This window comes from Piliocolobus tephrosceles, chromosome 9 (genome assembly GCF_002776525.5).
Source record: "Piliocolobus tephrosceles isolate RC106 chromosome 9, ASM277652v3, whole genome shotgun sequence".
Lineage (NCBI taxonomy): Eukaryota > Metazoa > Chordata > Mammalia > Primates > Cercopithecidae > Piliocolobus > Piliocolobus tephrosceles.
In genome coordinates, this window is record NC_045442.1 from 6,550,480 (window position 1) to 6,575,569 (window position 25,090).

The 25,090-nt window shown below is 39.0% G+C and overlaps 1 protein-coding gene across 2 annotated transcripts in view; it reads right to left on the bottom strand.

Annotated features, from left to right (window-relative positions):
* DOCK1 (dedicator of cytokinesis 1) overlaps window positions 1-25,090 on the bottom strand; it is a 553,659-nt gene that overhangs the window by 204,684 nt on the left and 323,885 nt on the right. For both annotated transcript variants that reach the window (XM_023224362.2, XM_023224359.2), the window contains exon 28: window positions 4,950-5,051. In XM_023224362.2, the coding sequence (XP_023080130.2) occupies window positions 4,950-5,051 (102 nt within the window). The remainder of the gene's footprint in view (window positions 1-4,949; window positions 5,052-25,090) is intronic.

Here is a 25,090-nt window from a genome sequence, read left to right on the forward strand (position 1 = left end):
GTCCAGAATGGGAGACAGTTACAAAAGCTATGGATTGATCTCTTCAGAAACACTGAAAAGCAATGCTATGAAAAGAAAATAAAACAATGTGATGGTGACGGATTTATTTTAGAAAAAGATTAAAGAGACACAACCACCAGATGTGATGGGTGAAAATGACGTAAAAGTTTGGAAAGAAGGCCGGCCACGGTGGCTCAAGCCTGTAATCCCAGCACTTTGGGAGGCCGAGATGGGCGGATCACGAGGTCAGGAGATCGAGACCATCCTGGCTAACACGGTGAAACCCCGTCTCTACTAAAAAAATACAAAAAACTAGCCGGGCGAGGTGGCGGGCGCCTGTAGTCCCAGCTACTCCGGAGGCTGAGGCAGGAGAATGGCGTAAACCCGGGAGGCGGAGCTTGCAGTGAGCTGAGATCGGGCCACTGCACTCCAGCCTGGGCGACAGAGCGAGACTCCGTCTCAAAAAAAAAAAAAAAAAAAGTTTGGAAAGAATGAAGGAAATCTGAATATAAATGGCCTGAGAGGTGGTTGGTGCATTCTGATGGAGCAATAAGACCAACAGAGAATGTCTTTCCTCCCCAGAGATGTTTCCTGAACAGCTGAGGGCAGGTGCATCCCCTGTCTCTCACTGACTGAAAGGGGTTGGCTGTATAGATAGAGATACTTGGAGACACATGACAGAAGCAAACACGCAAACGTGCTTTCAACTGATGAATTCAGGCGGCAGGTAGCAAGGTTTCCATTTTTTTTTCTTGTTTTTTTGAGACAGGGTCTCACGCTACCACCCAGGCTGGAGTGCAATGGCATAATCTTAGCTCACCACAGCCTCAAACTCCTAGGCTAAGCGATCCTCCTGCCTGAGCCTCCCAAGAAGCCGAGACTACAGGCATGAGCTATCATGCCTGGCTAATTTTTTTTTATTTTTTGTAGAAATGGGGGTCTCACTATGTGGCCCAGGCTGGTCTTGAATTTCTGGGCTCAATAGATCCTCCCACTACAGCCTCCCAAAGTGCTGGGATTACAGGCGTGAGCCACTGAGCCTGGCTCCATTGTATTATTCTTTCAGCTTTTCTGTATTTGAAAATTTTTTTGTGATTCACAGGGGAAAGAGAATAAGGAAAACACTGTTGAAATCTGAGTAAGGTCAGACAAGCCCTTTTCCTTGCAGAATCTGATGCTAACTGCAGGTAGATGGTGTCAGAATTGAATTGAATTGTAGGACATCAGCTGGTGTCAGGGAATGGGTTGCGATAGGAGACACCCACACCCTTCTGGTCACAGAAGTGCAAGAGTGTAGGAAAATTTAGTGTGTGTTTTCCAAAGCCACACAGTGAGAATTTGTGACAAGTGGCAAGACAACACTTTCCGCTAGAAGTCCCAAAGCCCTCCTGCTTCCCTTCTAGTTGACTACAGAGAATTGGGGCACATTCTCCGCTTCTGTTACTGAGACGTGGACACGTGGCAGCCAGCAGCCCCTTGGGCAGATCAGCAACTCCAGTGTAGAAGATTCTACAGATTCTTCGTGGTTCGAATCCTAAAGGCTTGGGATGGCCTCCGTCCTGAGAGTTCTGAGCTGAACATGTCTATTGCTTTTCTCTTCCGGATCAGTCTTTTCACTTGTGCTCTATATGCTCACTATCATTGGTGTTGGTAATCAGTGTGATTTTGTATGAAAACGACTCATGCAACCAAAAAGGGCTAAATTTGAGAACCTGAATTAGTACTTGTTAAAAGGAAATAGTCTCAGGAAAATGGTTTTGGTTAATTTCATACTGAAATACTAAATAACATCAAATAATTTTGTACAAAATAATCTTTTATTTAACAGTTGTCAGAGTAAGCCAGGCATAGTGGCTCATGCCTGTAATACCAGCACTTTGGGAGGCTGAGGCAGGTAGATCACCTGAGGTTGGGAGTTCGAGACCAGCCTGACCAACATGGAGAAACCCAGTCTCTACTAAAAAATACAAAAAACTTAGCCGGGCGTGGTGGTGCATGCCTGTAATCCCAGCTACTCGGGAGGCTGAGGCAGGAGAATCGCTTGAACCCAGGAGGAGGAGGCTGCAGTGAGCTGAGACTGCACCACTGCACTCCAGTCTGGGCAACAAGAGTGAAACTCTATCTCAAACAAACAAACAAAAAAAAAAAATAGTTGTCAGAGTAGAAAAATAGTCATATACTCGGTACAGTTAACAGATAGGAACACATTTTACAAAAGTTCTGACGATTAACAACAGTAAAAATGTTCACAATCTTTCCAGTCTAAATTTCTGGTATAAAAAAACCACAAACGTCATTTTTTTTTTTTTTTTTTTTTTTTGAGATGGAGTCTCACTGTGTCACCCAAGCAAGAATGCAGTGGCCCGATCTCGGCTCACTGCAACCTCCACCTCCCGGGTTCAAGCGATTCTCAGCCTCCCCAGTAGCTGGGATTACAGGCGCCCCCCGACACCATGCCGGGCTAATTTTTATAAATTTAGTGGAGACGGAGTTTTGCCATGTTGGCCAGGTTGTTCTCAAACTCCTGACCTCAGGTGATCCACCCGCCTCCGCCTCCCAAAGTGCTGGGATTGAAGGCGTAAGCCACCACGCCCAGTCAACGTCATTTCTTAATGCAAGTCAAACTGTCTGCAAATCATTGATTTTCTGAACTGTTGTGTCTATGGAAAAACATCCCCTGGGAAACTGGGACCACAACATGTAGTAAACATCTGATCCTGGGATCTCAGCAAAGACAGAGGGCACACAGCTGGAATTCAGCAAGCTACAGTAATTTTTAAATACCATTCGGCATCACCACTTGTCACTTACCTTGAAGGTTCCTTATCAATCACAGCACTTAATAGTTCAGATTAAATGTTTGCATGTGTGGATTTTTATGAAGTGATCGTTCTGAAAAAGGGCAAAGTACTAATTGGAGTCCTGACTTTTCCAGATGGGTAACTCTTCTATTTCTGAAGACTTTATTTTTCAACCTGGAACGTTATCTAAAAAACTGTTCCTCTAGCTTTAAGCTACAACTATTCTTTACACTCACCAAAGCAGGGGGTAGGGTGTAGTTTAGATTCAATTATGAAATAAAATGTAAAAATGTAAAATTTGATTTCGCTATGCAATGATTTCCAGAGTCATGGGATATAAACATTGGATACAGGTTACACATTTGAGCATACTCCTCCCATCAGCTACTCATTAATATTCAGGGAAAAACAGACACAGAAATACAAACATATACATACTCTTGTTTCCTTACTTTTATTGAGAGGAAACTGCTAGGGTTTTAAGGTCTAGACCCATTTTTGTTCCCCTTAGAAATCTTAAAGTACAGTCACATGTTGCATAATAACATTTTGGTCAGTGACAGACTGTGTATATGTCAGTGGTCCAAAAATTGTAATGGAGCTGAAAATTCTTATCACCTGGTGACATTACAGCCATTGTATTACAACTGCCTATAGTATTCAGTGTAGTCACATGCTGCACAGGTGTGTAACCTAGGAGCAGTAGCCTAGACCATCTAGTCTAGGTGTGTAGTAGGCTCCACAATCTAGGTTTAAGTTAGGGTACACGCTATGAGGCTCACGCAACGACGAAATCGCCTAACGATGCATTTGGCAGAACTGTTAAGCAACACATGACTGTGTGTGTGTGTGTGTGTGTGTGTATGTATATGTATATATGTGTGCATATATGTGTATATATAAATATAAAAATATTATATCTTCAAAGGATTATTTCTAATACATAATTTTCTTATTGTTGCCACTATAGATATGTAACAAAATTATGCATTATATATATAGTGGCAACAAAAAGAAAATTATGTATTAGAAACAATCCTTTGAAAAAAATCATGAAGATCATTCACTTCTTCCCATTTCTTAACAAGATACATGTCAAGTGCAACAACCCTTGTTATAGAAACACTAGGACACTGCTGTGTTCTGCAGGTATCTATGGGTATTCTTTTGCAGCAGTCTCCAACCTTTTTGGCACCAGGGATCAGTTTCCTGGAAGACAATTTTTCCATGGACCAAGGGGTGGTGCGGCAGGTTTCGGGATGAAACTGTTCCACCTCAGATCATCAGGCATTGGGTTCTCATAAGGAGCGTGCAACCTAGATCCCTCACATGCACAGGTCACCATAGGGTTCGTGCTCTTATTAGAATCTAATGCAGCCGCTGATCTGACAGGAGGCGGAGCTCAGGCAGTAATGCTCGCTTACCCACCACTCAACTCCTGCTGTGTGGCCCAGAGATTGGGGACCCTGTTCTACAGGACCTTATGGATCCTTAGAAATGGAATCTAAGAGTTCAAGTCAACATGTCATCATGAAGGCTGCCAACAAGTTTGGTTGCAGCTTTGCAGAGGATATTTGCCATATGGCAATGTAATTGCAGGTCATTAGGGAGGTAGTTCGTAAGCAATAAATTCCCCTCTATTATACTTTTCCTAATTAAGTTGTATCATAGTTTTACTGAGGATGACTAGAGAATTATTTGGAGAAATGCTGATGAGCTTCCATGATTACAGCTAATTAATAACAGAGCACAACTTAAAGCTGAAAAGTCACTCTGGCTTCTGCTATTAAAAAGTCAACCAATAAATGAATAGGAGTTAATGGGAGACTATCCACGGATAACATCTCCAAATTTTCAATTACCCCAAAGCACAGGAGAGGAGACTGTCACCAAGAAAGACAAGAGACTTCCCTGGGCTCGGCCCCTGAATCATTCTCCATTCAGCCCTAGAAGCAAGTCTGCAAGTCCGGACGCTTGTCTTGTTAGAAACGAGGCTTCAGTCAGACCTTCCTAGGAAGCATTTGAAATCAATCGGAGACAAGTTCTCATGCAGAATCCTATTTTAGATGAATATAATGATATCAGGCTTTTGTCTAAAGTGCTGGCCCTAAGACATGGTTACATGAACAGGGTGAAAGGGACACTTACTACCACATCAGTCCTCATTTTCCCGAAAGTCTTGATCAAGTGGGCATAATGGTAATCCTCCATTTGTCGTAAAATAGCTGTCATGCAAGCCACGAAGTTTCCCTGTAGATGAATCAAAAGACAGAATTAGATGAGACAGAACAACACTCATGGGAAAAGCCGAAATCATCCCAGATTCTGGGACTTGAAACTGTCAGGGAGAAGCAATGGGGCATGGGCAGGGAGCCCTGGGTTCTGCTGCTCCTCTCTCAGGGCTGAGCAGCATAAGGCGTGGGTCACTTCCAACCTCAGGAATGTTTTTTTGGTAGGGGGTCCTTAGAATATCAAGTTGAAAGTAGAAAGAAAAGCAAAATCCTTGAGGGGGTCTCACCATGCTGAGGACATAAGCACACAGTAACATGAATGGGAAACACTGGTGCGCTCACACTCAGGGCTGTATTTTTTTCTCCCTAACCATTAATACCTCAAATGTTTCCTGATACAGGGTTGTCCAGACCGGAAAAATGAGCTTGAAATAGCTTTGCATTAAATACAAGAAAATTAAAGACAGGATGGAAATCGTGGGCACTTCTGTTTTGTGCCCTCTTGGAAACTTGCTGCCGTTATTATCAGGCAAATGTGTGTGCAGCCTCTCCTCTTGGGCCATGACAAAGAAAGGCCTCTAATTTCTCAAAATCAGCCTGTATCCCCCCGTGCCCGATGTGGAGGCAATCACCACAACTCCACCATGAGTTATGGCCCAATTCTCCTCCCCGAGAAGAAGGAGAGGAGGAACGCGGGCTCATCAGAATGTCAAGTGGGAGAGCTGGGAGTTTCTCAGACCACACGGAGCTGGGAAGAAAGGAAGAAAAGGAGGAAAAAATAAAGCAACACAGAAAATCAAGAATGGGGAGGGTAAAGGGCCAAAGCTGAAAAGTCTCTCTGGCTTCTGCAAATGAAGGCAGACGGTATGTGTGTGGACGTGTGCGTGCACACGTTTGTTTGCGTGCCCTGAAGGGTGCTTGCTTTGGTGGGGGGTTACGAGCTAGGCAGTTCTGTTGCCATTAACTGCAACTGCTCACTGCTAGGGCTTGTAGCTAAGAACACCGTAAAGCCTTCCTTGCTCTTAAATATTTTCCCCTAAGATAATGACATTTAAGGAACATAGGATATATATATTTTTCCCCATTAAACCAGTACAAGTTTGGTAAAATTATAGCATGAAACATACTTTGAGACATGTCCCTATCTTTCCCCTATTAAATGAGCTCTCAAATTGCATTCTTTGACTAACTCTCCTTTTACCAGCAATATATCAGAATGCCTGAATGTCTTTTATATTAACTTGGAATACAGGCTTTACAGTGAAATGTTAAAATCCAATATTTTCTCCAATTCATTTTATACGTATAGCATACATATCTGCTTCCAAATGAGTCCTCGAAGGACACATTACTAAAATTGAACAAATACAATAATGATGATATGATATCTTCCATTTGCCCAGAAATATAAATTATTTGTGAATGATGATAATTGCTGAGATTTAGATTCCAAGTTGGTGTTCAGGGAAACAGCTAAATAATGCTTGTTTTCCATTGAGGCAATGATTAGTAAAATGGCAAAATGGTCTATTCATGAACTTTTGAAACACATAAATATTTGGCATACCATTCAGCTCAAGAGAGGCTGCCTTTGTGTCTTGTCTACTCCTTATGACAATGAGATGTGTCTTGTGGATAATCGTCTTAATAACATTACACACTGATCAAGCACTGTGCTAAGGCTGTTAGAACGATGGCCCTTTCAACACTGTGACTTTGACCTCTTTCAATCACACACAACTTTCTCTTCCTGTCCCACTTTACAGGCAGTGAAACTGAGGCTTAGAGGTTTCACTCTCTGAAGGAGTGAATGGCAAACCTGGGTGTGGAGGCCGTACTCCAGGGCTACAAGACAGGTACTTACTGGCTAACCTTATTTCTTTACCCCTCATCCAGATGCGCATTTTAACTCTTCCTCTAAGGAATCTGAAGCCACTGTTGATGACCAGCACAAGCTAGAGATTCACTTTCCCCTACTCTTGCAGTCATCACAGAAAGTTGGAAGAGGGTGAGGAAGAAGAGCCTTCAAAGTACTCTGCCCACAATTGATCCTGATGCAGTTGCTGTGACCCAGACTCTTCCCCATGAGATGAGGAGTTTTTCCTGCTGAGGAAGAGGCCTGTATCAGCCTAGGTGGACCTAGTAGGTGCTGAAATCAATTTTCTGCAGGTGAAACCAGTTACACAATGGAGACTTACACATTAGAATAAACGAAATCACACAGTCAGCTATGTATCACCAGAAGCAATGTATCAATGTGCTTAGCTCAAACAATCAGGCTGGAAGTAGAAAGAAAAGCATAACCCTTGAGGAGGTCTCAAAATCCTGAGGGTATGAGCACAGAGTAACATTAATGAGAAATACCAGTGCAGCCAGGCTCAGGCCAGATACGTGAACAGGTGATGTGGACACACTGAATTCAGGGAGCGGACCGTCATGTCATGCTGAAAAATTCATGCAAGGCAACAAATGCCAAAACTGTTGTAACACAGAAAACGAAAAACTATAGAGAATACAGCAGTTTCCATAAAGCGAGTCCTGGGAGTACGTAAATGCCCTGTTGGGAAGTCTCTCTGGACAAGAATATCAGACAAGGCAACCAAACGGCCCCTTGTTTAACCGCGATGGGGATTAACTACAGGAAGCCCAGAAGGGCCAGAAAGACGGGCCATTTCCACAAGTTAGAGGCGGTGCTGCCGGGCACTGCGCGTGCCCTCTTTACCAAACCTAAGGAAAGGTTCCAGAAGTCATTCGCATCGTTCAGGCTTTCCTTTCTTAGCGAAAGTAAGTCTTGCTTTTTCAGCTCTTTTCTAAGGGGTAGCATGAATTCCATTAGGAAAGGGATGGTCTGCATACTAACATTCACTGAAATGCCCCTCTCTTTCCTCCCTGCGCTTTGGGAATGGAGTCCCAGCCTTGGGGTGTCAGTATTTCCACTGGGCAAATACTGCAGATGCCATGAAGCCTCATGGTTTCCATGAACACAACAGAACCCTGCAGCACATCTGTGGGCTTGTAAGGGTGGATAACTGAGTATTTATGGAAGCCCTTTGAAACCAGTCATTTATTGAGAACAAAAATGAGGGAGCTCTGTGAAAATAAAACTTTAATTCTGTGTGCTCAGAAGAAAATTACTATTCTATGCTTTAATTGACTTATTTTAAATGCATTTGGGAGATGACTCCTAAATGAAGCTTTTATCTTCCAGACAATGGGTAGCCTAGCAGGTAGGCTGGGAGCAAAAGCCATGGTGCAGAATCATCCCTGAGCTCGAACATAGGGACTAGGCTCCAGCACCGGCAGCTGAGTAAAAATAAGTCGATGAGTAAAAATAAGACATATTCCTTATAACTTCAAAGCAATGCAAAATGGGGCCACAGAAGTCAGGATATACTTGCAGAAAATTTAAAAACCAGGACACTAAACGCCTAATAAACAACAAAAAAAAGTGAACCTCATTAGTAATCAAAGATGAAAATGACACATCGTTATTTGCCTGCCAAAATAGCAAAGAAGTATTTCAATGATGATAATGTGAGCAAGGGTGCAGGCAATGAGGACTCTTATATGCTGTTGGTGGGAACATAAATTGCTATAACCTTTTTAAAAAGTGATTTGGAGATAGGTTTGAAAAGTCTTGAAAATAAATACTCATCTCCTCAGTAATTCTACTTCTAATAATCCACCAAAGGAACTAAATCAAAATAGAAAATTTCATACCCAAAGATGTTCATAGCACTGCTGAAAATTTTAAACATCCACCACAAGAAACTGTGTAAATAATATGATATTTTGTAGGGTTGCAAGATAAAATACAGGATGCCCAGCTCCATTTGAATCTCAGATAAACAAAGAAAAATAAAATATGTCCCAAACGTTGCAATGAAATATTACATGAGATATACATATACTACAAAAAGATATCTGTTGTTTACCTGAAGTTCAAGCTGAACTGGGGGTCCTATATTTTTATTTGGCAAATCAAGCAACCATAACTTGTGTTATGATGAACTATTGTGCAACCATTAAATCATTAAACATTAACTATGCAAATATGGAGCATTTTATTAGCATGAGAAAATAATTGAAGAGGAAAACTGCAGTAATTATGTATACACATTTGACCAATGTAAAGAATATACAGTATAAGAAAAACAAAAAATGACTAGAAAAGATACCAGATAGTCATGAGTGGAGGGAGACCAAGCCCAGATTGTTTTTATAAGGAGAAAGTATGTCAATATTTTTAAAGGTGGTCCAGAAAGAAAAGGATCCATCTGGCAGGAGGGACAAACTCTCCCCGTCTGCCCCTGATCTAGTTCATTTCTTAGTCTCCTGTCTTCAAAAATCTCTCTCGCAGGGCTCCCCCCCATTGGTGTGGCCTTGGCTACTGCCTGGCACTGCTCCTGGAGGGAGCCCGGGACAGAACTCGTCCCCACACACCGCCAGCCCTCCTGAAGTACCTCAGTGCCCCAGTTTTAAATCTGTTTGGGCCCCCATTTCACTAGGTAGTTTGATAGGCAAAATGGAGAACAGGTAGAACTGAGCACAGGTAGAAGGAAAGGCAGGTAGAATTGAGCACAAGTAGAAATGAGGCTGGGTAGAAGGAAAGACAGAACTGAGTACAAAACTAAGTGTAGGTAGAATGGACAATAGGTAGAACTGAGGCTGGGTAGAAGGAAAGGCAGGTGGAACTAGGCACAGGTGGAAGTGAGTCTCAGCAGAAGGAAAACAGCACAGGTAGAACGGGGCGCTGGTGGTGGAGCAGGGGGACATTTGGTGATAGGCAAGTTGAATGTAGGAGGTCATTGGAGGATATAAAAACAAAAGGCTAACAAAAATACAGACTGGAGAATGGAAACACAGGATGAGACATACCTTTTAAACAGTGCCTTTGTCAACTATGCCTAGTGGAAGATCTAAGTATGAATTAGGAGACAAAATCCAAAGGGTTTTAATTCATATTCTTGAGGAGTTGTGAAGGTGTAATAAAAATGGACTTAGCCATGTGCCTTGGATAGCAGGGTATAAAATTGCTCCCGGTAATTTCATCAGCCAGACAAGCTGTCTCAGTCGACCCCGGAGCTCACACTTTGTATGGGGCACAGATCTGCTCTCTGGGACACACAACACAGACAGAAAATTTAATGTTTTTCTCAGTTCTCTAAATTCCAAAGGCTCTCTGGGCAGTTTCCAGCCTCAGAAGCTGTTGGAGCTGTAAACAGAGACACAAGATTGCCGAGTGTGGAGAGTAGTTGCCCGGTTTCAATACAAGGAGAATTCTAATGACTGAATCCGGGATTATATTTCATGATTTCAACTGGGCTCTTGTTAAAAAGTTTAACCATGTTTTCACTAAGGCAGGTATTTTGAAGAGGAAATCTCATTCAAATGCTTAAATTTCAAACATATCAATGAAAACAAAGCCATCTTATAATCATCATAAAAAGGAATGAAAATGAATTATCCAGTAACATTTTAAAATATATTACTAAACAACAACAACAACAAACCCATAAAGGTGATGACTTCTGGATGATTTTTATTTTCAGGTGCATTCAAGCCAAAGAATCAATACTGTAAAGCAACATTATGAAAAAGAGAATATAGGAAAAGAGAATGTAACTGAGAGTCAAGGCCTTCTTTTAAAATGATTTGAAATAAATCCAAATATTACTAAGTTCTTAGAGCTGATAAGATGGAAGGCCTACACCTACAGAGCACAATGGCGTTCTCTTTTCTAGAGGGAAGGCCAATGGCAAAATGTTCATATGTGGTATTTTCTGTGAGAAAATATGAAAGGGAAAAAACAGGGAGTCCAAAAAACAAACAAAACCTCAAAATGTTATAAATTAGCCCCAAACTCCTGCAAAACCTGCATAGAGCTGAAGTTTGTCAAAATATACATAGGCGGCACCTACATCACAAATTAAAAACCATTTAAAACATGCATTCCCGATTCCTCACATTAAATGATAATAAGGCACATATTAAAAATGCACAAAACCACAAGGGCCAGGGGACTCTGTGGAGATGCAACTAAAGACAAGAGAATTCTGGAAGCAGGAAAGAGGGTAATGAGTGGGTACCAACTGCCCTCGAGGTGAGAAGGTGGTGACATTTACCAGAAAGCCTGTGAATCGCTGGTGCAAAACCCTAGGAAGGCTCAGAAACTGCAGGTGCCAGGGACTCAGGAGGCTACATGTGAAGTGAAAAACAACAGTGCTGATGGCTTTGAAATGTGACCCTATATCCAGTCTGCCTATGCCCAGCATGTCCAGTGAGGGGCTCTCCAACTCACTCCTGGGGAGAGGACCACATGTTTACTCCCTGGACAAGGGAGGTGCCTGAAAAGCAGAACACGATGACAAGAACCACCTGGAAGAAACACCTGTTTAGTCTGATGTCAAATCAAACAGTATACTCCCCGCTCTCTTTTCTACTCAGCTCCCAGCACATCAGCAAGGAGGCTTAAACTAACCCCCGCTAACCTCAGTCCCACACCAAACCTAGGAAGAAGACCAGAAGAATCCTCTTTGGTGAAAATGACCAGCCAAAGAGAACATAAGCACTAACACTAAGCATGGAGGTTCCAAAAGCATGAGGGCTCAGCCCATCCTGGCTTGCCATGCAGGAAAGTCCATGCACCTCCATGCTCTGTGCACACACTTGGAGACAGAGGTCTGAGCAAGAGCACTGGGCCTTGTGAAAAAAATTCATCCAGCATTAATAAAGGAGGCCCAAACAAAAACAGAACCCAGAGGAAAGGAAGAACATTCAGAAAATGTAAGAAGTCAAAAAGCTACAATAATAATAATTATTATTATATAATCATATAATTATTATATAATTAATAATAAATTAATAATTGTATAATATAAATTAATAATTATATAATTATAATAATTGTATAGGTATATAATTAAAATAGAATTATTATAATTATTATTGCTATTATTTTTGAGATGGAGTGTTGTTCTGTCTCCCAGGATAGAGTGCAGTGGTGTGATCTCAGCTCACTGCAACCTCAGCTTACTGGGTTCAAGTGATTCTCCTGCCTCAGCCTCCGGAGTAGCTGGGACTACAGGTGTGCCACACCTGGCTAATTTTTTGTATTTTTAGTAGAGACAGGTTTTTGCCATGTTGGCCAGGCTGGTCTCGAACTCCTGATCTCAGGTGATCCACCCACCTTGGCCTCTAGAGAGTTGGGATTACAGGCTTGAGCCACCGTGCCCAGCCAAAGAACTATAATTATTATCCTCAGGTAGATATGACATTCATGATTATCATATCTTACTTATACACCTCCCCGACTTAGTGATTTTCAGAACAAATCAAATGATTTGCCCTTATAACTATTTCTCAGATTTAAAATAATAACACACTTAGATAAATCTTTCAAAATTCTGTAATCCTTGCAACATTGTTCTTTCACTTAATATTTGTTGAAATAAAAATGAGATAGCTTCTCTTCTTTGCTTTGATTTTGTCACACATGTGTTTTCATATTATATAGAATTTCTTTAAAGCTACCACAAAATCCTTTTACAATTAAGGTGGGAGGGGAGTATAGGAAAGAAAGAATAAGTAAAAATACATAAAGAACGATGTCGTAAAATGAGGACAGAGGATAGTGTGCAGTGCTACATACGCTGAACGTCAGGAGTCATTGCTGTGCGCTCAAAAAGCATGTCATGTTTTATTAATTAAATATTTGATTAAGCATAAGACATAATAAAAAGGCTGACTCAGGTATTATTGTTAAAACAGAAGTTCACGGGAAAACGGGTGTCCACTCTCATCAGTGAACTTATAAAACCTTTCTCATATAAACGACCCATGGTGAAATTGTTCCTTTTTTCATTTAAAGATAAATTCATTCCCATGATGCCTTTATTCAATATATAATTAATTTTTACTCATGTACTTAATAATTTATATTTGCTAATGTCACCTTGTAGCTATTGGGAACTACTAACAACAAAATTAAACCTGTATCTTAAATTTAAACTGAGTGCTTAGTTGAATTCATAGAGTACTAGCCATCTCATATCATTCCGGGCACTATAAGGAAATAAATATAATTTAAAAACAAAATCGATTTCATTTTTATAGTGGCAGTAATTGCAGAAGATGTTTATTGGACAAATATACCAAAAGGGAATATTTGGATCTTAAATTACCCCTAACAGTTACTTGCTACTCATACAGTATAATAATTTAAACACATATTCACATTTGTTATGACGAATAAAAATAAATTATAATCAAATATTACATATAAAATTATAGTTTATGGTGTAATGAGGAATATATACTTTGTTTGCAGCTTCTTAATATAATTCATTTGATCCTAAAGCAAGACAGCAAAGCAGAAAATTTTATATTTTAGTTTTATAAACTTAATATATCAGGTAATATTAGAGCCTTAGAGAGTTTAGAATTTTCGAAGTCTTATTGCATGATATAGAGGATCTAGAAACACACTGTAATAGAAACAAGAGTAATTCGGTCTTAAAAAAAAAACTCTTATTATTGAAGAGAAGACCGATATGTCTATACATGTTTTTAAATGGACTTTCATAAAGGACATTACGATTATCATTGTTATAAATGGAAGTTGAAACTCTTTCTTAGCTAAAATGGAATGCCTTATATAAATCATAAAAGGATACTGTCCTCAACATTAACATTGGTTGATAGAATAAGGAGGAATGTCACATACATCATTAAATATTAAGTATTTAATGTTTATGATAATATCTATGATACTTAAGTATTATAAATACACAAAAATACTTAAGTATTATTCTAAATATTAAGTATTAAAACATTAAATAAAGAAGAATAAAAGATACTTTGAAATATGAGATTATAGTAAATAAAAACATAGATAATCTTTCATGGTATTTCTTATAAATACATACGTATCCATAATATATACATATGTTGCATGTGGTCGTATGCTCAAACGCTGCACATGGCAAGTGATGATCCAATAGCTTATCTACTTACAACTACATAAGCTACCAAAGTGATTTTAGCCATAAATGCCTAACATTTATTTCCAAAATCACCTGTTGTGGTGGACTGAGACTCAATTTGTGGGAACCCAGGAGGAATTCTGCAGTAGTCCTGTACCTGTCCAGCAGGGTGTGCAGGAAAGCATCAACACAGGAAGCACATCCCACTGAGGTTCTACTTCCACCCCCTGTCTCACTTTCCCCACATTGCATAGTAAACTGAAGGTTCCCTAAATGGGTCTTCCTAGAATGGGTCATGAGAAATGGAGGGGATAGGGCTAAAATGACAAGATTCAAAACCATGAAGAGCATTGCCAAGTGCAACACTCGACCAACATTCACTGAGTGTGCAGTGTGTTGACAACATTGAGTTCTCAGGAGTAGGTCAGCAGGAGATAAAAACAGCCCCTGACCAGGTTGACCTCAGTGGGAGGTTGGGTCATGGCTTTCTTCTAGGCTAGTAGGGCCACGTCAAAAGGACACAGGAGGTGGTGTGGGGAGGCTCCCCTGGCCACGGGTGGGATGCGTGAGACAATCTGAGTATCAAAATGAACAATGACAATAAACAAATGTAGCAAATTGAATGAGAAAAAAAATCCATGTGTCTATACAGACATATAATATAGAAGGATATTCTATATCTTTCTATATTAGATGTAGAAACCTGCGAGGTGGCAGGGTTGAGGGTAAAAGTAAAGCTGTGACCTGTGGAAGACTACGAGCCAAAACAATATGGAATGAAGAAGAGAACTTGATAACTGAAGGTTTCACCTCCTAAAGGAATGGTTGGTCCAGGGGAGGCTCCTCAATGGGCACTGAAACCTCGAGGTAAAAAGTCTTTGGGGACCAAGACCCTCACTCAATCTGAAAGCAACACCCTATAGATTCTTCCTAATTATAGTCTCAGCCTTTAGGTAGAATGCTAAGCACACAGGATCACTTAGGTAGCTATTTTTTTGCCAAAGATGTTCCATGATAAGGAAATGAATAGACGGATTCAGAATACACAGCAATTGACAAGACAAATGGCGGCGACCCTTAAAGTCAAAGGGAAAACTTCACAGGGAAGAGATCTTACATTCTATTCGGGAATCACTGTTCCTTTTCATAGGCATCTTAATATTACCATGACTACAGAGCAGAGTTATTCATAGGAGTTGCATGAAGTGAGGAATGATGTGTACCTGTATCTGGGACCAACTTTTTGGTCTGTCAAGAAAGAGAGTTTACACATGCAGTGATAATGCAAACATGGCAAAATGTTAATATGTAGTGAATTTAGGTGGGTACGTGTGTTTAACGCTAATATTGATTCAACATTTTTGTACATATGAAACATCTCAAAAAGCCAAAAGAAAACAACTTCTACTCACAGTCTATTGAGAAGACGTATATGACAACAATTAATTAAGACACAATGTTACAAATACTATAAAAGGGAGTTATTACAGACTGCCATTGAATTCTAAAAAGGAGGTATTTCTTTTCCAATCAAAGGAACTATTGCTGAATATAATAATAAAACTACAACCAATGATTTAGGTATTTTAACTTGGGCAAAAGAGAGTAGTACAGAGATTTAAGCAGCAGGAATAATCACCCCGAAAAATGTCTGAGGAGCTAAAATATAACTAGAGGTCTTTGTTGCTTTTGCACATAAAGCTCCACCATATGCATGCTTCTTAAGTACAGGAATGGTTTATTTATTTGGACTGTCCACTGTAGAGGTATATTCCAGTCTTAACAAAATACGGTGGAAGTGTAAGAAATAGTACAAGTGTCTTGCTTCCCTGCCAAATATGGATCCCAACATCACTCTCGCTGCTTTCATTAGTCTGTAATACTTTTTGTCTTTTTTTTTCTTTTCTGAGATGGAGTTTTGCTCTTGCTACCCAGGCTGGAGTGCAATGGTGCGATCTCGGCTCACTGCAACCTCTGCCTCCTGAGCTCAAGTGATTCTCCTGCCTCAGCCTCCCAAGTAGCTGGGATTGCAGACACCTGCCACCATACCTGGCTAATCTTTTATATTTTTAGTAGAGACAGGGTTTCATCATGTTGGCCAGGCTGGTCGCAAATTCCTGACCTCAGGTGATCTGCCTGCCTCAGCCTCCCAAAGTGCTGTGATTACAGGCGTGAGCCACGACACCCAGCCAATACTTTTTGGTCTTATGGCAAAAGTTATATAGATAAATGATACAAAATTAGTTTAAGAGTCAAGAGTAAAGGTTTCAAAGGCAGACAATTTGGAATAATCACATGACCAAGGGTGTGATTGCTATATAAATTAAAACAGGCTATTTAACCTTTCTGAGCCTCATTTTCCTCATCTGTAAAACTGGGATCGTGATTCTAAAATCTGAAATTCTTGAAAAGTTTAATTAGATATGCATTTAAGGATATTTGCACAGTAACTGGCTACATAAATGAATCATGGCTATGATGATGGTGGTGGTGATGAAGAATACAACACAAAACCACATACAGAAAAATATTTTAAAGTCACAAAATTGAATACTGAAACACACAAAACATTGGCAAGGGAGTCAAATAAGACCTAAAAGGTGCAGGAATATGCCATATTCATGGAATGTAAGACTCAATATGGTTAAGACTTATTATAAAAGACAGATATCAAGACAGTGTGGTACTGGAAAGGACAGACAGACAAATAAACTGGCTACACACATACGGTTAACTGATTTAAAAAAAAAAAAAGCGTCAAGAAAGATCAATGTGCAAACTGTACTTTCGACAAATGGTGCCGAAATAGTTGGATACCCAAATACCAAGGAAGGAAGGAAGAAAGAAAGGAAGGGAGGGAGGGAGGGAGGGAGAATGGGAGGGAGGGAAGGAGGGAGGGAAGGAGGGGAGGGGATGGGGGAGGGAGGGACAAAGAAAGGAGCTATACCTTACACCATATACAAAAAGTAACTCAAAATGTATCACAGATTTAAACGCAAAACTTAAAACAACAGAACTTTTTAAAGAAAACATAGAAAACTTTTGGGACTTAGGCATAGGAATATATTTCTTAGGATACAAAAAGCATGAAACATAAAACTTTAAAATTGATAAATTGAACTTAAATCAAAATTAAAAATTTTTGGTCTTTGAATGACACTATACAGAAAGTAAAAAGACAGACTGCAGAATTGAAGAAAACATTTTTAAAAGCATCTATCTGACAAAGGGTTTGCATCCAGAGTATATAACAAACTCTAAAAAACCAATAAGAAGAAAACAACCCACCAAAAATTGGCCAAAAATGTGAGCAGATATTTCATCAAAAAAAGGAACACAAATGGCCAAGATGAACATGAAAACATGTTCTATCTCAGTAGTAAATAGGAAAATGCAAGTTAAAACCACATTGAAATATAACTATATACCAATTAGAATGGCTAAAAATAAAAAAACAGGAACCACAAAGATACAGACCAATGGAAACTCACGTTGCTGGTGTGAAGGCAAAATGGTAAAGACATTTTAGGAAATAGTTTGGCAGCTTCACATACAGCTGATAATATACTTACCACATGACCCAACCATGCTGCTTCTAAGAATTCACCCAAGAGCAATGAAAAGATATGCCCACGGCCCACACAGAGACTTCTGTACACATATTTATAGAGCTTTCTTCATCATTGCCACACACAGGGGACACTCAGAACACCTACGACCTACTAAATAAACAAATCAATTATGGCACATCTACATGATGAACAGTACTCAGAACAAATGAGGAACAAACTACTGGTAAATAAACATGAGTGAACCTCCAGCTCATCACTCTAAGCAAAACAAGCCAGATCCAGAAGGCTAGATACTGTATAAATCTATTCTCATGTCATTCTAGAAAAGGCAGTACTAGAGTGACAAAGAAGAGAGAACTGACTACAGAAGGGCATGAGAAATATTTTTATGGAAATGGAAAGACTCTAAATCTTGTATTTGATAGTGGCTACACAGCTGTATTGTCTGTCAAAATTTAGAAAGAAGAAGAATGGATGTTACTATATAAAATATATAAGGTATATCATTTATAAAGTATAAAATATAGGTATTTATAAAGTATAAAAATATACCTTATATAGATTTATGTATAAATCTATATGCTTTATATAGTATATATACTTATATATTATATATGTAAAGTATACATATATACTTTTTATGTATAAAATCCATAGACTTTATATGTACAAAATATAAAGTATATATTTTATATATTTTAAAATATATAAAGAAAATCTGAAAATCACCATGTCCTATAAGCCATATGTAATTAATACTGTATTTCAAAGGATTCCTTCTTGCTCTTACACTTACATAGAAACAGAGTAGTTTCAATTTAATTAATACTTTATTGTAGCTTTCAAATGGTTTTGCTATTCAATATTGCAAGGCCCACTTCATTACCCTTGTTTTTCACATTTTTCTTGAGTATTCCTGCCAATGTATTCTTTTGCATGTACTTTAGAACCACATTATTGAGTCTGAAACAAGGTCCTATTGGGATTCAAATTAGAATTCCATTGAATTTTTAAATTAATTGAAGAGGCTTACAATATCAGCCTTCCCATTTAGACACGCAGACTCTCTCTCCATTTGTTCAAGTCTATTTTTATGCCATTTCAGGAATGTTTTGTGGTTGTCATCCTAAGGATCTCAAACAGCTCTTTTTATTTTTGTTTCTTTTGGAGGGAGTGCTTTTTGAAACCACCATTTGAATATTTTGTATATGTTTATTTGGATATTACGGTAAACAATTGAATTTAATATGTGTATTTTGCGATTGAACCTACAGAATTCTCCTATTACTTCCAAACTATTTTTCCCCCACTTTGGAGAGCGTTTCTAAATACATCAAACCAAAATCTGTCAATATTTTTGCTTTGTCTTTTCTAATCACTGTAGGTCTGAATTCTGCTTCTAGACTTACTCCTCAGGCTGCACTACCGCGGTAATGTCAAATTATAGTAATGACAGCAAGTGCCTGTTTTAAGTGATTTTCATGGGCATGCTTTTAGTGCCTAATTTTTAACTATTATTTTGAATGTTGGTTTAAGATACTGTATATATCATGTCAAGGAAGTATTCCTAACCTCAGGATCGGCTATAACAAAATGCCTCAAGTTATAGTTATGGATATTATTGGTTAACAAATATGGTTATGGAAATTATTATAAAACAAGAGTTCTATTACTGAAGAACAGGTAGATCAACAATAAAATGGAGCAGCTGAAATCACATCGTATGGATGCTGTTACATTCTCACTAAGAGGGGAAGAATGGTACCTTCAAAACAACTTACATGTAAGGTCAAACTATAATAAAATTAAACTTAGAAGATCAACATTTTTTATAATTCTTATTTCCTAGAAAGGGAATGTAGCCACATTATTTATCAGCTCGCTGAAACCTCTGTGAAAGCACACTGTGTTTTGGACATTGTTCTAGAAGCCCACATAAAGCTCACATTCTATTGGGAGTGCACTGACAGAGAACTTACTGGCAGCTGAATTTAAACATTAGCTCCACTTGTCAGAGTTGACATTAATTAGTATCTTAATAAGACCATCTGGTACCTGGAGTAAGTTAATAGTTATGCACTTGGCAAGTATACATTGTAGATGTTTCCCGTCACATTTTGTGGGGGAAAAAAAATCTCTTGAATGGTCATTGAGAAAAATAATCAAGGGGATATCAGTGTAAATATATAGCTTTGTTTCTAGCTATATATTTGTTTGTTGTAGCATGTCCACTATTATGTAGACAAAATTCATTATTTCCAACTTCCAACTTACTTTTATTCAGACATAATGAAAATATGAGAAGAGGCCATTTCATCAATCTTATCAAAATTTAGAGCTTGCACTTTCTAATTACCAAATAAACACTTAGCATTGATCATACTGGCGACTATCATAATTCTAAGTAGGGAATACAAAACATTGGTTTATAGAGATTAATCTGCTTGAACAAAATTCATATATTTTAATGACATTTTTTCACTTATGACAATCATGGACATTTCAGTTATTTGCCCCATACATAAAATTAAAAAGGGACCATGCCAAATCAAATCAAATTCCCTTAACCTAAACCAAAAACTCTAATCACCAGTCACATAGTGAAGAGCCAAATTGAAAGTCACTTTGCAACAGATGTTCCGTCAAGATTTTTTATTTTTTATTAATCTTGCTTAGATGAGATCTTAACAGCATGCAGTGGAAGGTAAATTCACAAAGTACTACTCTAATGACTAATTTTATTACTTTCCAAAATCACTGCTTGTTTGTAAAACTGAGTATGTTTTTCACAAGCTAATTATCTGGCTACACAGTTAAAAGTTGTGAAATGCAATGCTCCTATTCCCTGTTTGAATAAGAAGCACACGAGATCATTAAATGAAGTCCACTTGTTTTGAATTTCAATCTGCTGTGCTGGTGTCATGAAGGGGCAAAAAGCAGAAATCTAGGTTGATTGGTTAAATAGAAACAGGCTGAACAGGAGGCATTTGTTTGAAAGAATCAGAAAACTTAGACACTACTATGTGGTGAGTACAGTAGGAATATCACCATTATTTAGTATAAAATCATTATCACAAATAAACACAGTAACTGCAGTACAAATGTGGACCAAGGCACAGACCTATAAGGCCATGATGAGTGCCCCAGCCCCACATCACCTCCCAGACTCTGCCTCTGTTGCTCACATTGCTCCAGCCACAGTATCCAGCAAGGGATCCTGGAATTTGCTGTATGGAAAACAGGAGACTTTGTACAGCACCCTCTCTAAATGTACAAGACATTCAAAAGAGAAACCTGCATACATTTTTATATTAAGAAATCATTCCGGGGATTCTTCCACTCCTGAAATGAGTTGATTTGCAGATAACTCACAACTTCTTAAGCTAAATGGTATTTTCATTTTTCTCATGCTCTTCCAATATATATGACCACCAAGATGCAGAACTAAAAGGTGCGCACCCTTCAGGATTGTACTCTACCTGTGCCCTCTACAGGATGCTTCTCTGCCAGCTGACCACCTGGCTCACTTCCTTCCCTCCTTTTCTGCCTTCTCCATGCACCAGTGAGGTTGATACAAATTGTGTAAATTGTGTATTGTCTCTTCTCACTAGAATATAAACTCCATGCGTGCAGGGACCTTGATCATGCTTGCTGAAGGACCCCTAGCAGAGAGCGTTTACCTAGGTGACACACGAACTCCCTCTCCATTTGTTCAAGTCTGTCTGAACAAATGGAGAAGTTTATTTGAACAAACGAAGCTGCCTGAGCGAATGTGCTCAGTCTTCTATTTGTTTTAAAGAACACTTCAAGGCAAAGAAAAGAAGAAAGCCTGACACCAACAAGAAGGAAAAACATTCATTCCAACAAAAGACTTTAGTCTAACCAAGGGGAAAATGATTCTATCAATTAACGAGTGAATGTACTTCTGACAAAGTTGTAGGTTTCATTTCTAGTATTTTTAAAGATCCCTAAGCCTCTAGCTAAATGGCACTGTTCTAAGAAATGTGTTGAGTCCGGCATGGTGGCGTGTGCCTGTAGTCCCACCTGCTTGGGAGGCTGAAGAAGAATTGCTTGAGCCTAGGAAGTGGAGGCTGCAGTGATCCATGATTGTGCCACTGTACACCAACCTGGGCAACAGAGAGAGACTTTATCTCAAAAGAAAAAAAAGAAAAAGAAAAAGAAATTCATGCAGGGAATATTCTTTTTTACAATACACTTAAAATTTACATTCTAAGACACTGACTTGTGTCTAAGACACAGCATTTCCTTGTGTTGCATAGAACTGAATTCATATTTTCAAAATAACTTTGTGCTGGGGCTTGTGGAGAGGGCATTTAAATGTTAAACAAAAACAAAAACAAAAACAAAAACCCTTGGATTCCGTCTACCCATCTGCTAAAGAGAGTTTGATCTCCATGTGATCACTTTCAAAGTAAACTTTAACCCTGCTCGGATAGAAAAGAATTACCAGATGAGTCTTAAAACAAAAATTTCTGGTTGTTTAATGAAAGTTGCATTAATACAAGTAATCAAATGTGTGATAAAATATGCTTCAAAAAATAAAAGACTTAGGAATAATTAAACCAAGAAAGAGAAAGATCTGTGTACTGAAAACTGTAACACATTGATGAAATTGAAGATGATACAAATAAATGGAAAGATACCTTATGTTCACGGATTAGAAGAATTAACATTGCTAAAATGTCCGTATTACCGAAAGTTATCTACAGATTCAATGCAAGTCCTATTCAAGATTCCAATGACATTTTTCACTAAAATTAAAAGAACAATCCTAAGATGTGTTTGGAACCACCAAAACAAACAAACAAACAATAACAACCAAAAAACCCAGAATGGCTAAAGCAATCTTGGGTAAAAATAACAAAGATGGAGGCACCAGACTACCAGATTTCAAGATCTAATATAAAGCTATAGTAATCAAAACAATATAGTGCTGGCCATAAAAACAGACTCATCAACCAATGAAACAGGATAGAGAGCCTGGAAATAAATCCACGCACTTACAGTCAATTGATTTTCAACAAAGGTGCCAAAAACACACAATGAGGAAAGGATAGTCTTCAATAATGATGCTGGAAGAACTGGATATCCATATGTAAAAGAATGAAATTATAACCTTATCTCATACTGTATACAATAATTAACTCAAAATGTATTAAAAACCTAAGGCCTGAAACTGTAAAACTACTAGAAGAAAACATACAGAAAAAAACCTCTTCAAATTGGTCCGGGCAATGAGTTTTTGGATATAACCTTAAAAAGCACAATAAAAAATAAAGCTAAAAATAGACAAATGATGTTAAATCAAACTAGAAAGCTGTTGTACAGCAAATGGAACAATTGGCAGAGTGAAGAGACTCCCTACAAAATGGGGAAAAATATTTGCAATTCATATATTTGAAAAGGGATTAATATCCCAAATATATAAGAAACTCAGATAACTTAATAGCAAGAAAATAAATGACCTGTTTTAGAAAGGGGCAAAGGAAATTGAACAGACATATTTAGTACATGTGCTGCTACAGTGATCAGTGGATATTTTTCAAAAAAAAAAAGCAGCCAACAGATATAGGAAAAAATGCTCAACATCACTAATAATCAGAGAAATGCAAATCAAAACCAGAATAAAATATCACCCTACACCTGTTAGAATGGCTACTATCGACAAAAGGAATGAGAGCAAGTGTCAGGATGCAGAGAAACGGGAGCCCCTGTGTGCTGTGGGTGGGAGTGTAAATTTGTAAACAGCCATTACGGAAAGCACAATAGAGAGTCCTCGAAAAATTAAAAATGAAATTATCAAGTGATGCTGCAATCCCACCTCTGAGAATATACCCGAAGGAAATGAAATCAATATGAAGACATATTTGCACTCCCATGTACACTGTAGCATTATTCACAATAGTCAAAATAGGGAAACAGCCTAAGTGTGCATCAATGGATGGATACGCAAAATGTGATCTAAAAACACAGCGGAGTACTGTTCAGCCTTAAAAAAGGTGGAAATAACATCATTTGGAACAACACAGATGGACCTGGAGGGCATATCTTAAGCGAAGTAAGTAAGGCACCGAAAGACAAACACAGCATGATCTCACTTCTAGGTGGACTCTACAAGTCGAACCCATAGAAGCAGAAAGTAGAATTGTGGTTACCAAGGACTGGGGAGTGGGGAGACTGGGGAGACGCTGGTCAAAGAACACAAAATTTCATTTAGACAGGGAGAATAAGTTCAAGAAGTCTACATTACGGTGACTTTAGTTAATAGCAATATACTGTACACTTGGAAACTGCAAAGACAGTAGTTTTGTGTGTTCTGTTTGTTTTGTTTTGTTTTGAGATGGAGTCTTGCTCTGTCACCCAGGCTGGAGTGCAGTGATGCGATCTCGGCTCACTGCAACCTCTGCCTAGTGGGTTCAAGCAATTCTCCTGCCTCAGCCTGGGATTATAGGTGCGCACCACCACGCCTGGCTAATTTTTTGTGTTTTTTAGTAGAGACAGGGTTTCCCCATGTTGGCCAGGCTGCTCACGAACTCCTGACCTCAGGTGATCCACCTGCCTCAGCCTCCCAGACTGCTGGGATTACAGGTGTGAGCCACCGCCCCCGGCCAAAGTAGTTTTTAGGTGTTCTCACCACACGTGAAAAATAAGTATGTGAGGTAATGCATGTTAGTTAGCTCAATTTAGCCGTTCTACAATGTAAGCATACATCACAACATCATGTCGTACATCATAAATAATTTTAATTCATAAATTTGAAAAATAACATTTAAAAATTCTGACATAATGACAATCTAATATGCTAGAGAACTGGTGTGATTTTCCACATGGAACAAAAACACATGGCTTTGCGTTTGACAGAAAGGGGGTCTGTGAGTCTATTCAATCAGCAGTAACAAGGTTCTGCTCCAACATGCAAGCACAGCCTCGTGGCTGCCCACCACCTGCAGAGCTGCACCGTGTGTCTCAGGCATGTGATATCATCAAAGACATGGCAAAGGCTACAACCGAGCCACGGACTGTGCCTGCTACCCACCCAGCAAGTATGATGCAGACGTGGAATTCAGCCCCTGGAAGCAGAAATCATCATTTTGCAAACAGGCTTTTTATAGCATTTGAAAGAACAGTCCGCTCAGTGCTCTCTGCTGGTCACCACCCAGCAGATGAAAAACCAAGTGAGACTTCCAGCCACCTCCGGGCTGGGCAGCGCTGGGGTGACGCACATACACGTTCAGGAGAAGAGCACATTTAGCAAGAGCACAGTCATCTAAATTCCATGAGGAAGGAGGGAAGTTGGGCCCCCAAAGATTTAACCCTTCTCACTCTACCACCCCACAGCATAATTCTCTCATAAGGAAAATGGGCAGGAGGCAAATACGGCTTGTTTTTGAAATATTAAAGGCAGTTATTCACCGTCTGCAAACTACTGATATTTTTACCATTTTACCAGGATGGAAAAGCATTTTGATTTTTAACAAATA